Source organism: Cryptomeria japonica, chromosome 4 (assembly GCF_030272615.1).
Source record: "Cryptomeria japonica chromosome 4, Sugi_1.0, whole genome shotgun sequence".
Taxonomy (NCBI): domain Eukaryota; kingdom Viridiplantae; phylum Streptophyta; class Pinopsida; order Cupressales; family Cupressaceae; genus Cryptomeria; species Cryptomeria japonica.
The window spans coordinates 617,101,734-617,119,263 of NC_081408.1; the positions used below are offsets into that span (position 1 = coordinate 617,101,734).

The 17,530-nt window shown below is 37.6% G+C and overlaps 1 protein-coding gene across 1 annotated transcript; it reads right to left on the minus strand.

The window, feature by feature from the left end:
* Positions 1-209: 209 nt before the first annotated feature.
* LOC131050101 (basic helix-loop-helix protein A) lies at positions 210-5,449 on the minus strand. Its single transcript, XM_057984251.2, has 8 exons — positions 4,689-5,449; positions 4,324-4,590; positions 3,669-3,765; positions 3,533-3,547; positions 3,383-3,439; positions 2,516-3,265; positions 1,232-1,621; positions 210-868 (listed from the first exon to the last, which is right to left on the minus strand). Exons 1-8 carry the CDS (start codon positions 4,814-4,816, stop codon positions 794-796), a joined length of 1,779 nt encoding a protein of 592 aa, XP_057840234.2. The 5' UTR covers positions 4,817-5,449; the 3' UTR covers positions 210-793.
* Positions 5,450-17,530: the final 12,081 nt, after the last annotated feature.

Consider the following 17,530-nt stretch of genomic DNA (forward strand, 5'->3'; position numbering starts at 1 on the left):
TGTAAAGGATGGGCTACAGAGGAAGTCCCGTATAGGACAGAAATAATACTCAAAGGAGTAGTGAATTTTGTCAGGTGGGCCTTCAAATTTTTATTTTATAAACAGACTGAGAAGGAATATTGTCCTGGTTAAGCTTTATGGGCCTTGGCACTTTTGGGACTTTTAGGGATTTCAATGGCAAAAAGCATCAAAGATCTGTGACATAGTACTTCTGTAAGGAGTAACATGATGTATATGAAAACATTTGATCTTGGAGCAATAAACATATTCAATTGTCCTTTCAGAAAATGTAAAGAAACCCAATGGAGTACAGCTTCCTACAATTACATTTCTTCTGTTTTTCCAGTTTCCAGTGTGTAAAATCTTCTGTTAGGTTTCTACCTTCTGTGAGTATGGTAAAAAGTTGGCATTCCCCACTTGGACAGAAATGGCAATTGAAAATCTGTAGATTGGTAGGATTTGATTTTCACAGTCCATATCAGTAATGGCATTAGAACTTTTGGAGAAAACTGTGTAAGAACTTTTTAGATTGGTGGTATATACGTATACTCTTCATTGAATTTCTCCTGAGTGAGTTTTCCTCAACAATGGTGGGCAAGACATTACATACTGGAAACTCTGCAACATTAAAGGATTTTGCCGACTGTAAAAACTGTCTTCAGATGACTAGGTAGTTAAAAGAAGAAGAGTCACATCTCAAGTATCTTCTATTATGGGTGTTCCTGTTTACGGTCGTCAAAGACCATACAGAAGAACCTGAACCTTGTTAAATGACAGAATTGTCCAACCCATATCATTGAACAACTAGCTGAAGGGCCTTCTTAAGTTCGGCAATTGTTACTTTCTCCCCACTTGGCGTTCTCCTCACCTGCACAATTGCAAATCCACTGTCAGCTTTTAATTACAGAATTCACCTTTAGTGTTTTCGAATTGAATGGTGAATTTAGGTCATGGGTTTTGTGCTTTAATGTACAGTTCTCTGCAAAAGTAATTCAGTTAGGCATTCAGTAAACAGGCTCAACGAACCAGACAATGCAAGGTGTATACAGATTCAGTGCAGAGAGCTTAGAGTGCATGTATACACAGCAGGTATTTGAGCACCTTTAGGGCATTTCAATTCAAAAAATATATATGGCTTCTGTTTTAACAGAGTAAACCCTAAACAGCCAGCAGATTATTTGTTATTTGGGAGTAAAGTTCCTGTGGTTTGGTTTTAGGGTATTGAGACTACCTTTGCTTTTATGGTTGCCACAAGGAAGTCGGTCTGCACCCTTGAAGACTGAAGCTCATAAGTTTCTACACAGAAATGAGAGAGAGTCTGCAGTATTTGCAGCAATTTCCCCTCCTTCCAAGCACATTTCAGCTCTATTAGACCCTCCTCATCAATGATCGATACTTCAATATCTTCTCGAAATGCATCAACTGCTCTAATAATTGTTGATGAAGTAGGTTCTTCTACAACGCGGATCTTCCTCTTATCCAGTCTTTCAAAACCTTTATTTGAAGGCCCAGTACATTCACTTTCTGTCTGATTCTTCTTGCAAGATTCTAACTCAACCACTCTGCGCTGAAGATGCTTCATATAATCTATGGCGTCTCCTAAGATCGATGTCTTGTCTGTCTGTTGCAGGACAAAGATAGCAATTGTCATTCGAGCTGTTTATTTAGAAATGTATTTATACTTCGATATGGATAAGCAGTTTATCTTGAAGTTTTAAGAAAAGATTTCCTGTACCTCATCTATGGTATACAAGAAATGGTTTCAATTTAAAACACATGTGAAGCCAGAAGATACATAATATTATCTAACATTGAAGAAAGGTTTAGGAAAGGGCTCCAAGAACATAATATTATCTAACATTGAAGAAAGGTTTAGAAAAGGGCTCCAAGAACATGAAACATAGTATTCAGCTAACCTCATGGAAACCTAGAAGGCTTAATCACATTACAACCAGACATTTCTACAGTTACATCATATCCATACTATCTCCTCTGATTTTTTTGTACTTGATAAAATCCTCTAAATGACATTGCTTAAGCCTGGGACTGTATTTAAACTACAATCTTCATCGTTTATTGAATGTTTCAAGATTACTCTGAACTTTTGAAGAATAAAAGTTCATCTGAAACAACTAAAACAAAACTGAAATGGTACTTTAGTATGACTGTCAGACTGTGTGGTTTTCTTTTACAGGGTGTTGTTGACTCATTTAGCAGTGTTTGTTAAGACCTTGTATTTAAACCATTCCTTGGAAGTTAATGCAAGAGCATTGAATTAAAAGCCTTGTATTTAGAGTACTACTTTGTGTTCTTCTTCATGTATCCCTGCCAAGACTAATGAAGCAAAAGAATGCGGCTTGAGAAAGGATATTGGAAGAACAATCCCGCATCCCAATGGGATCGGAACAGCTCACAATCCCCATTGCAAAGGGGTGGGTAATTCAATTTCTAATTAAAGTTCCCTATGCATTTTAGTTAAAATTGCAAATTCAAGGAATAAGTTTAATTAGATTACCTTGGTGACAAATGGAACTATAGATCTAAGAATCTTGAACTTTTCATTCAGTTTCTCCCTCCTCTTGCGCTCAGCGAGAACATGACCTGTATTCAGCTCTTCTAGCTTAGAACCATTTTGGGCTTCTTCACTAGTTTTAGGCCAGGCTTCGTCCCCGTCCTTGCATTGCAGCCTGGTAATCTTAAACAGTATGCTTTTTAACATTGATTGTGATCTGGTTGAGGATCTGGCAACTCCTCTGTTGACCCACTTTGAGAAAGCACCGCCATAGGAATTTTTAAACTGCGTATAATTCAAGATCAACGGCTGTTGTTGCAGTATAAAAGAAACTGTTTTTAAAAAAGGACTGTTGTCATCAGTAATCTCGTTCTTGTGTTGAGACACAGAGTGGGTCGTGGTCTTCTCCTCAATTCCAACAAGCATGGGATCATTAGCCTGAAACTGAGAATTATTATAAGAATTGGATACATATCCTCCACCATTGTAGACCATGTCTTCTTGATTATAGTAAGGCCAAGCAATATAATTTGAACAACTAGGGGAGTTGATGGCTTGCATTGATTCATTCTCATTCTGTAAGCCAGAAATGTGTGGGTGCTGCATGCATTCTTCCTGTGACTGCACACTGCCATCTGAACTCTGCAGACTTGAAGTTGAGTGCTGCGATGATATCTCTGGTTCTGGATCTGGATCCTCCTCATCAACCCAAATGTTCTTAAGTTGCTCTATAATACTCGGATCCTCTGCTACCTGTCCAAAAATTGATCCAATACATCTTACTATAACATACTATACATCATACTATAGCATATCAACTATAGGATCAAAGCCTCTAATACTAAAATCTCAGGGGTATTAACAACTTACCAGGTTTGTTACACCTACTTCAATCACTCCATGTGTGACCGGAATACATAGTACGGTCTGCAATAGGTAATGTACATTAGAAAATGAAATCTGCTTGTGGCTTCTGTAAATGTGCTAAATCTTCACTAATATATAGAGTTTGGTGCTTACCTGTATGCCAGAAGTCTGTTAAGAATGGAAGTTCCGGATCAGACCAAAGAGCCAATGTAGTAAATGTTAGTATGGATTTATCCGCTATAACAAGAATGAAAGAAATGGTTAAAGCTTTGGATAGTGTGAAAAGCACCTTAGCAAGAAGAACACGGGAGAAAACCTTGCTTTCCACTTCATTGGCTCTACACAGCCACAGAGGATGTCCATTTGCCATAGCTCTGCCTGGTAATCTGCGAAAATCCAATGCCCAAATAAATATACATGACCTCCGTTACATGGGACAAAGAAATACTTATGATCTATCAGATAACTGCAGTGTGTGGATTTGCTAGATTTTAACTTGAATTCCAGAGGCAATGACCATACCAGACTTTCTTTAAACTGTCAATAAAATGTGAAAAGTTGGGTTCCAGTAACAATACACAATATTCCCAATGAACCAAGTCTTTTGACTAACTGTTCACTGGATTCGCACATATCTCTAACAAGTTTGAAGGGTCTACTTGACGTTCATTATAAGATGAAGATGAGGTAGAAGTGCGATTGAAACTAGTGAAATAAATCATCTGTCATCCACTCCCGGTTCATTTTGCTAGTTTTAATTTCATTGTTTCACCCTGAGTGTATTACCTAATGGAATGAATGCCAAGTAAATACCATTCAAGATCACCAAGCATTGCTTGAATGGATCCAAACAGTACTCAAAGGGAATGGGTTATCTTGAATGACTAGATATTGGGTATCCAGTTGACTCCCACAGGATATTTAACAGTCTTAAAAATTCATACCCATTTCCAGTTGCAAACTCGAAGGACATAGAGATCAGATAGAACCACTCTGTATCTGTAAGATCTTCAGGGGACAAAGCAACAGCAGACAGCCTCCTAACAGGCTGAACATCGTTGCCACCTTCACAGGACAGGGACTCAAAAAGGTCTCTCAGTTGCAGGCTCCTGTCCACACAAAGCTCATCCTGGCCGAGATTCTCCTTTGCCTGAACAGTTTTCCTTGTTTTTATATCCCCATTGTAAAACCCATCGCCCCAAACCAGCAACCTGCACAGCAACAACAAACAATTCAGTTCATAACCAGAAATTCACACATTTTCACAACCCTGAAATGCTAAACAGTTGAAGTTTTGTGAAGCACAAACCCCCTCTGCTGAGAAACACGCCAAAAAATTGAATAAGTCCATTGCAAGCTTTGAACAGCTGCTTGAAGCAGCGCCCTTATGTTGCTGGAGGTAGGATCTGAGGCATTAACATAAACTGCAGGTGCCATGGCTCTGTGTAAACTCAGCTAGCTTCACCAGCTTTGATTAATATACATTTTAGATCTGGGTATTTGATAAACCTGCTAAACTAATGGAGCGGAGCTTGAATTGTCTCAACAGACAGATGTAGTAATGACTTAGCTAGCAGTAGCACTACTGTAAGTGGGTCAACGGAAAAAATATGAGTCACTGTGATAAGTAAGCTCTTCACTCTGGTGTCCAGGAAATGTTTTAATGCCTCCCGATTTAATGGTTTCAGTACGTTCTGATCGAGAGACTGTCCTCTGTGTGTATTTGCACGTTGGATCCAGATGGCTCGTTGTGTTTTGCTTTGCACCTAGGTAGGTAGTAACGTTCACTGTTACTCTTTTCTAATACACAAAAAGCTCACAGTGATTGGACTTTGGGAGGATGAAATTAGGTAAAATTGCCACTCCTAAATGAAAAAACAAAATTTGTCAGGCCTACATCAATATCATACCCAGAATTTACTTGCTCCTCCGACAAAGTCACTGATAATTATTAGACTATTCTGCATGTGGAATCTGTCCATCTAACACACCATAAAATGGGTCCTGCTGAGCTGAATGTAATTAAGAAAAATTGCTCTGGGACCCAAGCTAATGGGAGCAGTTCAACTCTTAGCAAAGGGTGGCTATCAAATTTGTGGGAGAGAGATTTCATGAGGAAAAAACAAATAAAAAACCATTACAGAAACAATTGCTACTTTAGTAACTTCAAGTATTTGGTTATAGTCAATTTTTTAAAAATCATTTTTTTATTCTATACAAGTAGTAGGTTAAAATCTATTTTCTTGAAAGTCAAGGATCTTCATTTCATCAAAGTTGTCATCTGATCCTATTCTTTATGATGTGGTTGATTCATTCCGAGAGGTTTGATCTCTGACTTATTCAATACCATTCAACAAATAATTTGAAGAAAAGTGTGGGAAGAAAGAACTTGCATTTTTTGTAGCAAAGACGTTGAAACCAGTGGCACTTCATTGTAGAGTGTGCAGCATATGGGGATATCTGTAAGGGTTTGAAATAATTTGAAGGTGGACAGTGGGCTTCACAAATTAGCAAGCTTCAAGGTCAAAATTCAAAATAGAATAGGTGACATGGAAAGAAATCTGAAAAAGTGCTTATTCTATGGCTTTCGGTCCCTTATACGGTTTAGTCGTGGATATCAGTAAAATTTCTTCCTTCATTCATTCATTCATTCTTCACAAACTGTATGCAGTTAAATTCTATATCAGTAAACCTTACGCAGTTAAATCCAGAAACAAAACATACTAACTATTCAATACCATTGGACTTCACCAACATATCTTTATGTTGAAACCAACCTAATTTTACCTTTAAATAATATATAATTAAAAAACATATTATTACTCTTATCAATTAAAAGATGGACAGGCATGATACTGGAAGGAAATCCTCCACGTGGATATGTCACACTGATGGAGATCTTATTTCGTCAGGAGTTGTCTTTTCTCTTATTGGATTTTTTTTATTATAATATTTGGATTATTTATTTTAGGTGTATTTATAAAAGGAAAGAAAAAAGAATGTCCATATTCTTTATTAAAAATTATTTTGAAAAGGAGAAAGATTGAGTGTGTTTATTCAATATTCTTATAATTATTGTACGATAAGAGAAGTTATTTAACATTATATTCACGAGAATTTTTTCCTAAGTTGCGTAGACCACTTATACTTTGATTAGTGGCGTAATTCAAAGCTTTCAAATCTAATATAAATAAAAGAGAACTTAATTCCACATGTTCATTTAAACTTTATTCATTGTTTTGATAATATGAAATTGAAAGGATTTTCTTTTCATAAAGATTTTTAATGCTTAAGGTATAATTTAAGTTAGGAAATATATAGCAATGGCAAAGATTATATATTTAATATTTGATTTTGATTTATTTTAATAAGGTTGTTTTTTTGTTGTTATAATTAGTATATAAAGGCGTATTTTTTATAAAAATTATTAACTATTTGAATTTTAAATTAATTTTTATTGTAAAGATTATATATTTTATATGTATATATTTTTATTTTAGTTAAGTTGTTTTTGGTATGATAATTATTATGTAGGGGTGTATTTTTATAAAAACTGATAGATTATTTGAATTTAATTAATTTTAATTTCATTTATTTCAAAGTTCTAATTTGGAGGAGAAGTTCAGATTTGAAAGGGCAGAAAACCGAAATTATTCAAGATTTTCTCCATGATAACGAGCAGAGAAGAATTCTAACTTCTGCTGAATATGTGGCGTTGTTTTCTCATGGAGATTGCAGGAATTTTGAAGTTTTTATCGTCATTCATTACAGAATGTTGAGAGGGTGAAGAGAACCTGAAAAATTGCACAACAATTTACCGAGATTATATGAAGAAACCCTAGCGCAGAATCTTGGCCGAGGACACTCAAAAGTGGCGAATTTGCTTCAAGAAAAGAAACGCAGGAGACAACCCAGAGTGCGGGAGGTGTGCAAAAAAAATTTCGATAGGCCCTGGAAGGTGAGAAGTTGCAGTTCCCTGTGGAGGCAAGGTTTGAAACCGAAGATGCTACAGTCGATCCAATGCTCCTCCGAGTGAAAATCAAAGCACCAGGAGTGGCAGAAGCTTCGAACGCCACCAGATTTTTGAGAATTATTTCTGTGAGAAAATCAAAGCACCGAGGGTGGAAGCCGGATCGAGGCTCGCAGGGGCTGACGCAACTTCCATGACGTCTACATGGAGGAGTTAATCTCCTCCACTCAGTTTGCATATCCTTCTTCGCCCACTTACTATTGCATTTCGTGTTTTCATTTATTTTGCTCTACAAATATTTATTGCGATTAACTTCACCCACTTGCCCTCCCCCGCACGGATCTAACCATGGTTTCCAATGGAGCCAGAGTCAGATGGAGATATTAGTAATCCTAAACCCTCGCCACAGACATTACCAGCCCTAGCTAAGTCCTTCGCCAAGACCGTCGCCTAGATTGCAGATGGAGTCCGCTCAATGGCGCACTTCCTTAAGACTCCAACAGGTGAAGGACCCAGTCAGGACGGTAAGCTCCCTTGCAATTCCTCGGGCTCTTTCTGCATTTCTCCGAACTCTGAAATGTTGGATGAAATTATTTCAGAAAAACGTAGATTAAGTGACACTGCTATCTTTTTTGCTTGTGTTGATCCTAAAAAATGCCCACCTAGAAAATTCATAAACGACTGGTTTCATAATTTATGGAATCTTAAACTAGGGCTTAAAATTACATTCTGTAGACAAGTTCAGAGAGGTCTCTTTCTCATTTTCTTCAACACGCATGAAGCCTAGTTGGAAGCTCTTAAATGCCAGTACTGGACGGTTGGAAATACATCTTTTCGAGCCCTAGCCTGGTCTCCAGAGGCGGTTAATGAGGAAGTCCTCGCGCTATCCTCTCCCAGATGGTTCATCCTCAAGGATGTCCCCCCCTTTTTGTGGCGTTTTCCTCCCCAAATAATGGCACCTTTTGGTAAAATCGTTAGGGTTGATGAAATTGCTAGATTGGTGCCCAACCTAGACGCAAGAATGCTTGTCTTAATCAAGCCCGAAATCGACATTCCACCATCTTTAAACCTAGATATTAATGGAGACACATTCGTCTGCCCAATTGAAATACTTGTTTTCTCTGCAAAAAAGAAGGGCACATTCGCAAAAATTGCCCAATTATCAGTCGTAGGAAGCAAATGCATAATTCTGGTGAAACTTCTGTAAACCCTAAAAATGTTAATAATACGCAACCTCCCCCTCCTATTATTGAGATCCCTAAAGACGTGTTGTCCACAGATCCCGGTCCCTCTCCTATTGTCGCTAACCCTCTCGTGCCCGATCGCGCACCCTTGGCCTCCGAGCCCCTCATCCCTATTTCTGTCCCCTCTCACAACCCTGTTGACTCACCCACTGATGGTTTCCAGCTTGTTACATCTAGGAAACGGAGGCGTAAACTTACCCCTCTCAAAGCCCTAAACCCTAGCCATTCCTCCTCCAGCTAGTTGGCCTCTTCTCCTAAATCCCTGGTCCCTGAGAAGTCCCCTGTCAAATCTATGGTTAGAAATATGGTTAATAAGTTGGAAAACCCCAACCGTGATGATGATGCTAGCATTAGCAATAACCCTGCAATGATCCTCAGATCTGGAACCCCCGTTCATTCGGTCTCCTCTTCACTTGCAGGACTTACTTCTGACACTAGCACCATTAATCCCTCGGCTTCAAATTCACTCAAAGAAATAGAGGACAATCATATAATAGAGGTTATATACGCCAATAAAGGTCTAGAAGAAATTAGATCTAGCACTATGCTCCCTGACTTTCCAGGCTCCCAGTTGTCTAGGTCCGACATAGGAGGAAATGCCAATACTAGAGCGGAGCCTCCCAAAACCAGTGAAGATGATGAGGAATCTATGAAAGGACACTCCCTTATTAAAAAAAAAGGTAGGCCTATGGGCTCCAAAAACAAGAAGAAATCTGGCGATCAACAACGATCTCCCTACCAGCCCCCCATAAACCCTCTACCTTGATGAAATACATATCATGGAACATTCGTGGCCTTTAGTCGCCTGACTGAAAATTTGTTATCAAAAGGTTTTTGGATTTGCATAAAAACTTAGATTTTCTGATGTTACAAGAACTTAAATCTGTTGGGTTCTCCCTCGACACATCGCTTGACTTCATTTGGCGAGATGCAATCAAAATCTGTACCAACCACCCGAAAGGTAAAGGAGGGGTTGGGCTTCTTCTCGCCCCTAAATGGGCTATGCACCTCAAAGATAAAGGAACCTCTCCTTGTAATAGAGTAGCTTGGGCTACCTTAGAGATGAAGGGTTCTTGCTTTGGCATATGCTCCATTTATGCTTCTAACGATTATAAGGAACGAATATCCCTCTAGAATTGGTTAACTTCCCTCCCAAATATTCCCTGGATCATGTCCGGGGACTTTAATATGACTGAATCCCAGAATGACAAGGCTAGGGGTCTCCCGTTTGAATGGAAAAACTTAGAAAAGCCTCATTGGGATAGATTCAAACAACATCTGCAACTCTTTGACCCCTTGGAAGCCACTAAACCTGACAACCCTAACCTATGGCACACCTGGTGCAACTTTCAGCAAAGCACCAATTGGATCTACTCTAGGTTAGATAGGTTCTACGCTAATAAAGACTTCTTCTCCTTTTCCCCCAACTAGTTTGGGAATGTGGTTGTAGTCCTACCAACTACCCTATCTGACCACTTCCCCATCTTAGTCATTATCAACATCAGAAACTCCATCACCCCTTGCCACTCCCGCAATAAGAAATTCTTGCTTAATACCTCCTTGCTGCAAGATGAGGATGTCCTTATTGCCATCAAATTAATTAGACTCTTCAATCTGCAACTGCATCTCCCCCAATCCCCCTTGAGTAGATGGCAGACGGACATTTCTTCCTGGTAGATTCTTCTCCAAACCATTGGCCAGAAGAAAGCCAAGGACTTCAGGTTCATAGAAAAAAATCTTAAGAAAGCCAAGGACTTCAGGTTCATAGAAAAAAATCTTACTCTGTGCCTTCACTCCCTTGAGCATGAAATTCAACTGCAGCCCTCTTCCCCTACCTTGGCTAGGCAGGTCTCCGAGGCTAGAGATATCCTCAGAAAGCACTAGCAGGTTAAGATTAGAGGTGCTTTCATCAAAGCCTGTAACCATTGGCTCCAGTTTGGTGATAAGGGCTCCAAAATATTCTTTAATCTGCTCAAACAAAAACAGATCAGGGAAAAAATTGATAGAATATCTATAGACAATAAGGAACTCCTTGATATCTATGACATCAAAGAAGCCTTTGAAGTATTTTACAAGACTCTGTTTACCTCTGAGGATAATGAGGCTTCGGCAGATGCCCGCACCAGATGTAGGACCATTATCCCTAATAGAATCTCTGAGGATGAATCCAACCTCCTCAAAGCTAAGCTAACCATGCACAAAATCAAGGATGCCATTAAGGCTCTTAAGGATAACAAAGCCCCAGGCCCTGATGGACTTCTTGCTGAATTCTACAAAACTAACATTGACTGGATTGCCGACGACCTTTATGATATCTATAATGAAGCCCTTGCCACAAGCACCCTGGGGGAATTCATAAATAGGGGTATCATTAAGCTTATCCCAAAAGAAGGGGACAAAGCCCTGATTAAAAATTGGAGGCCAATCACCCTCCTTAACGTCTCCTACAAGATCTTGGCCAAAGCCTTAGCCTCCCGACTTGAGAAGATCCTCCCCAAGTTCATCTATTCCACCCAAACAGGCTTCATCAAAGGCAGGTACATCCTGGAAAATCTTGTAACGAGTTGGGAATCCATGGAATGGGCTAGGACCTCCAACCAAGACACCGCCATGTTCCTTATCGACTTTAAGAAAGCATATGATAGGGTGGAATGGAACTTCATCCTCATGATGCTCTCTACCTTTGGCTTTCCTAGCGAATTTTGTGACTATGTTCGAATCCTCCTTAAAGATGCATCTGCCTTGCTTGAGATCAATGGGACCCTCTCCCAGTCAATTCCCCTCTCTAGATCGATCAGACAAGGCTGCCCCCTTGCCCCTGCTTTGTTTGTCATTGCTTCTGACACCCTGTATTATCTCCTTAGAGATGACACCCTGTCCCCCCGTGTCCAAGGCATTACCCTGTCGAATGACTCTGAGCTGATCAACATCCAATTTGTTGATGATACCTCGTTCTTCCTGAAGCTCTCAACACACAATATTGATTCCCTCAATCAAAAACTTGACATTTTCGATAAGGCCTCTGGAGCCCGGGTATCCAACACCAAATCTATTCTACTTGGTTGGAAAGAGAATCCCCCAGACTAGCTTCAACAATTTGGCTATGCGTGGGGAGGACCCACTAAACTAGTCCGTTATCTTGGCATCCCCTTTTCTTTATCTCCCTCTCTTAAGGACATGTGGGGCTGGGTGAAGGGAAAGATAGACAGTAAACTCAACAAGTGGGACAATAGGGTTCTCTCCCTTGCTGGCAGGATTCAAGTCTGCCAAAAAATCCTATCCTCATATAGTATCTACTACTCCTCGGTTTGGATGTTTAGCAACTACCAAATCCTTGAAATCCAAAAGGCTATTAGATGGTTCCTTTGGTCGGATGGAAAGGGTAAAAGGAAAGCCCACACGGTCAAATGGACCTGGTGCCACTTGGATAAAAAACTTGGTGGGCTAGGCCTTAAGGATCTTAGACTGCAAGGCATCTCCCTTGCAGCCAAATGGATATTCCACTCTTTGGATGGGGAAGAACCTTGGAAAATCCTCATTAGGAACAACATACAAAATGGTGTTCCCAAAATAGCCAAAACTTGGAAAGCTCTCCCGCTCAGTGACCTAATTGCTGGCAACTTTCCCGTGTCTGTCCAAGGCACCTGGGTGTTCAAATCTATCTGGAAAGCCTGGGAGCATGTGCGTGGTCTAATCAGCAACTCGAGCATCAACTCTAATAAGTCCCTACACGGTGAAAGGTCAATATGGTGGAACTTGCATCACAACTCCAAACCCCTTGCCCTAACCCAAGGCTGCTCAGCTAAGCATTGGCATAATAAAGGAATCAAGTACATTATGGATATTCTTGAACATGATCACCTTATTAGCTGGGAAGCCCTTAGCACTAAATATGACCTCCCTGCATCTCATAAGAAGACATACAATATGATTAAAACTGCTTGCGTTCCCTTTAACCTCCCTAAGAACACCCATGTATACGCCCAGAGGTACCTTTCATTCCTTTGGAAGGATGGCTCTACCCTCCCTAAAATCAAAGCCAAATCTATCTATGCCCTGTTAAACAGTGATCCGTCGGTGATTGAGCACGTCAACAAACTATGGTATGTTAATCTTAGGCCACACACTTGGCAGCAATCTTTTGTGAAACTTTGGCGATCCCCCATTCCTCCTAAGATTCAGTGCTTCAGATGGCAACTTATGTTGGACAGATTACCTATTAGGATATCGGTTGAATATGACCAATGCTCTGTCTGCAGAAAACCTGAGACTGCGCGCCACATCTTCTTCGATTGCCCCTTTGCTAGAGATATTTGGCTTCTGTTTGGAATTTCTATTGCAGAATTTGTGTTTCCTCTTGATATAGTTATTAGTTTTATTCATGGACTGAGAAAGGATACTAATCTTGTTTGGCAAGTCTTATCTTCGTCTATTCTTTGGTTTATTTGGAAACTCAGAAATGAGGAGAAGTTCCAAGGTATTACAAGGGAATGTACTGAGTTTTTTAAAAAACTCACACATTACAAAATTGTTGTGCAGGTTTGTTTTGTGATGAACCTCGAGAGAAATAAGCTACTACGGTTCCTAAAAGATGGCAAGGCAACCATGTTTGTTTACGAGATGCAAGACGGGTACGAATGGGCTAGGATCGCAGAGAACCAGACCTCCTTTGATAAGGTAGTGCAGAAGCTGATAAAGGATCTACAGGATAGCAGTCCTCTTCCCTTCAACAGGATTGAGATGTGCTCCCAGGTCCTTGCTAGAAAGAAGGTGGTCTGGATGGAAGGCGAATAGGGTTGGACCACATGGCTGGAGGATCAGGATGAGATCCTCCAATTCTGATTTATTCTGCTATGCTCCCTCTTTTTGGATAGTTAGCTAACTATATATATTCCTCTGATTGGCGGTTGAGGCCCTGCCCCCCGCTCCCTAATTTTGTATAAACCCTCTGTCTATATTTTGAACTCTCGATTTCTAATATAAAAAAAGGTCTAATTTTATTTTCTTGTTTATTTATTCACTCAATTCAAATTCAAATTCAAATTTAAATTTATACATATAAAGATGAATTTAGTTCAAATTTGTGATAGAAATGAACCTAAAACTTTTGAATTCTAATTTAATATAGGCTCAAGGCCAATCCCTTTTTGAATTAACCATTATTTGCTAGCTTCAATGTGGAAATATTCAAATTGTACACTAGGGTGTTAAATAAAAGTACAAATCTATTTTTATATGATCATTTAGTATAATCATAGAGGAACTCAACTACACATTGCATCATCATTATCAAAGAATACCATCAACAATACATCAACAATTGCCCATGAAAGGAGAGGATGAAGACAATAAATCATGCAGGGAGCTCTTTAAGTTTCTCACAGATGACTGAGACAATGTCCTTGTGCAGGTTAGTTTACGAAAGTCTGGTCCCTAGGTCTGGATTTTTTAATGGTTACTTTGGACTTACGAAGTTTATCCCTTGCTAATTCTTATTTGTTGTTTCTTTGTTTAGACTTTTTGGTTATGTTTTGATTAACTTTTTATTGTGATTGTGTTGTTGAATGCCTTCGGGTTGTGTTAAGGGACAACGCCCTTGTTCTCACTTCTTTTAATATAAAAAACAATTGCACTTGTTTAGATGTATTGTATAATTTCTTGTTGTATCTGAGATCTTTTCAAATTTATTTAATAGGATCCAAGTTTTTTATGAAAGTAGAAAATATTTGCCTAGCAAGATCCCAAAGTTGCTCATCAATATTGCTAATCATTTATCATTGGTCCAAATAATAAGACAAATCTTTGTTTGCAAGTACAAAAGGTTTGTGGCTTAAAGTTCATTATGTGGGAGAAAGGTTCAAATTCACAAAATAATCCAACACTAGACAATTTCTAAGAATGACATGTATCACAGTCCATTATTCTTCTTATAACAAATTCAAGATTGAGAACTTTTGAGCTATGATTCAAAAATTAGGATCAATATAATGGGTAACTTACTAGCAATTGCCAAAATGAAGTAAGTACTTTCAATCATATTAATTTCTAATTTTATAAATCATGCCATGTGATATATCATAGTTCTAAATTAGGTCAGTCAGTTTGTATCACATGTTATAATAAGCCTAATTTTTGTAAAGAAATTCATCACATTTCTACATGATATATTTTATACCCCTTAAGATTTTTCCTTATGGTTTATCCTTCTGCATTAGGATTTTATGTCTATTTTTTATTGGTCCACCCTAAATATCTGTATTTCATTGATATTATCTTGATTAGGGTTTGGGTCTTCATTGTTTAATATCTATTTGATTCCTATCTACCAACATTTTGATTGTGTAGACAACACCCTTGTTTTGTTGCTTTAATTATCAAAAACATTTTGATTGTGAAAATTATTTTTAGATCAAATTTGTTATGGATCCTCAGGAAATCTTTTGTTTGGCTTATCCCCATACATATATCAAGGATTATAGAGTAAAAGTACAAATTTGTGTCTCTTTTATAAAGGAAATGACTAACACTGAACCAACTTTTTAAGCTTGAATTAATAAAAAATGACATATGTTTTAAATTTTGAAATGATGTATACTAATAAAATGTGTATTTTATGTTAATATTTTTTTTTTGAAAAAAATAAAAAATCAATATAATAAAGTATTTTATAAATTTGACTCTATAATTTAGTTGTTGATAAAATGTTGAAAAATGAAGTTACATTGGCCGTCACTCTTTATAAAGTAAATTTTACTTTTTTACTTTCAATTTTTTGTGTGTATTTATAACTTGAAATTTTAGTGCATAGATTTTTTTTTTTCCAATTTTTATAAATACATTTTTTAAATAATTATTAAAATGTGCATGTATTGAAAATAAAGTATTCCCATTCAATATCACCTTTTGACCTAACAATTTATCTAACTTACAAAAAAAACTATACCATTTATCTAGTGCATCATATTTTTTTCAAAAAATTTAAATGTTTTTGTATTTTTTCTTTACATGATAACCAACCTTATATTTTAATGTTGACAACCTACTTTTAGTAAAAATAAAAATATAAATATAAATAATATTTAAACTCTTAAAAAATATATTTTTGAAAACTAAATTCATAAATCTACAAAAGGGTTTTTTAGATTTTAAAAAGGTATAATTTACATGACTAGGAGTTGTTGAAACACCAAGTTTTTTGAATAATTTTATTTTTTTGGTAAATTGACCTCCAAGTGGTGCTACATATGCATTTAGTGAATAATTTTGATTGGAAACATTGCGGACATATCTAACATAGTTAAAATGAATCTATCTAGCTGGTATGTTTAACCAAATTAATTTTTTAGTTATATATATTTAAATTCAGTTATGTTGATAAGTTGGCCAAAAGTGTGGCATAGCTTTGTACTTTTACCCTATAAGGTGTTTTTATGTTTAATTTATTCTTATCCTTTGAGTTTAATGAAATTGAATCCTTCTTTCATATTGATGACGCTTCATGTTCCAGTTGTGTTCATGCCTATCTAGCTTCTCCTCTTTTATTGACTTTATTGGTCATTTTTTATCCATTTTCGAAGAAGTTAATTCATTTGAACACTTGATCCATGATGATTATTTTTAAAGACGCCCCAACACTAAGAGGATGGGATGAATAAATCTTGATAAAATCTTAAAACTATAGCGCAATTTTAATTCCAAAACACATTAAATTGATCAACAACAACGAAGGATAAAATAGTGAACACGCATGTGCAAGATAACACCAGATTTATATGGAAAACCAAAAAAGGGAAAAACCACAATGAGAGTTAACTCACACTATATGAAACGGTGAGAGTTAACTCACACTATATGAAACATATATTACAATGTTTGTTTTAGGCACATTGCCAAGGAAGATCATTGCTCCCTAATAGACTTGCAAGCTGAGGTTCACTACCTTAGAGAAAGACACGAAGTATTTCTAGGTTGAGATGCATTGGCTCCAAGCAAGATACAAAGATAATTTGAATTATAAAGTATATGCATTCAACATCATGACATCAGACAGACTCCATTGAATGCAGTTGCTCTTCACTCACTACGTCAAGCAATCTTTTTGCAATTCAAATCCAACACTTTTACCACACACATATGCTACCTTAATTTAACATCTTTTTCATCTGGAACTTTGATCCACACCATTGCAAATGGAATGATATTCTTTATATACCATCCACGCCATTACAAAACATTAATTAGGTTGGTTAGAACTTGGGACAAGGAGTGATCCCAACAACTCGACCACTAAAATATAATTGCGATAAAAGAGGTCCTATCTAGGAGATATAGAGGACATAAAACATCATAATACATCATCTAATGTAGTCTTAAACATCACACACATTGGCACACTCCTCCAGAGTCACCAAGAGAGTAACGAGTAGGCAAAACATGTAGCACATAACTTGTCGGCCCAAAAACACATCCTCCAAAATAATTAACTCAAAAAGGATCCCCATAAGGAATAATAAAATCGAAATACATCCCAATGCACTCTCCAATGCTGGCACAAACTAATGGGAGAAAAGTGTAAGCAAGAGAACAAGCCTTGTCAGCTAGATAGCTTCAAATTGCCTTGAAAATCAACATCAGACACAACATGGCACCAAACAGATCATCCAACATCATGCGAACCACATAGAGACATTCCATGAATCCTTGACATCATCCCCATACACTATTTCCACATGGTCAAGTAAAAATCAGCTGACAAAACCAAATTGATACCTATTTATTCATTATCAGAATGCTAGGAAACACAATCATGATATAAAACATTGACAGACCCACTTCTAGAACACTTCATCACCAAAAAATTTGAATTGAGATACTGCAAAAACATTATACGCATGCCCATTAAGCCACATCCATAGAGATATCAATACATAGCATTCT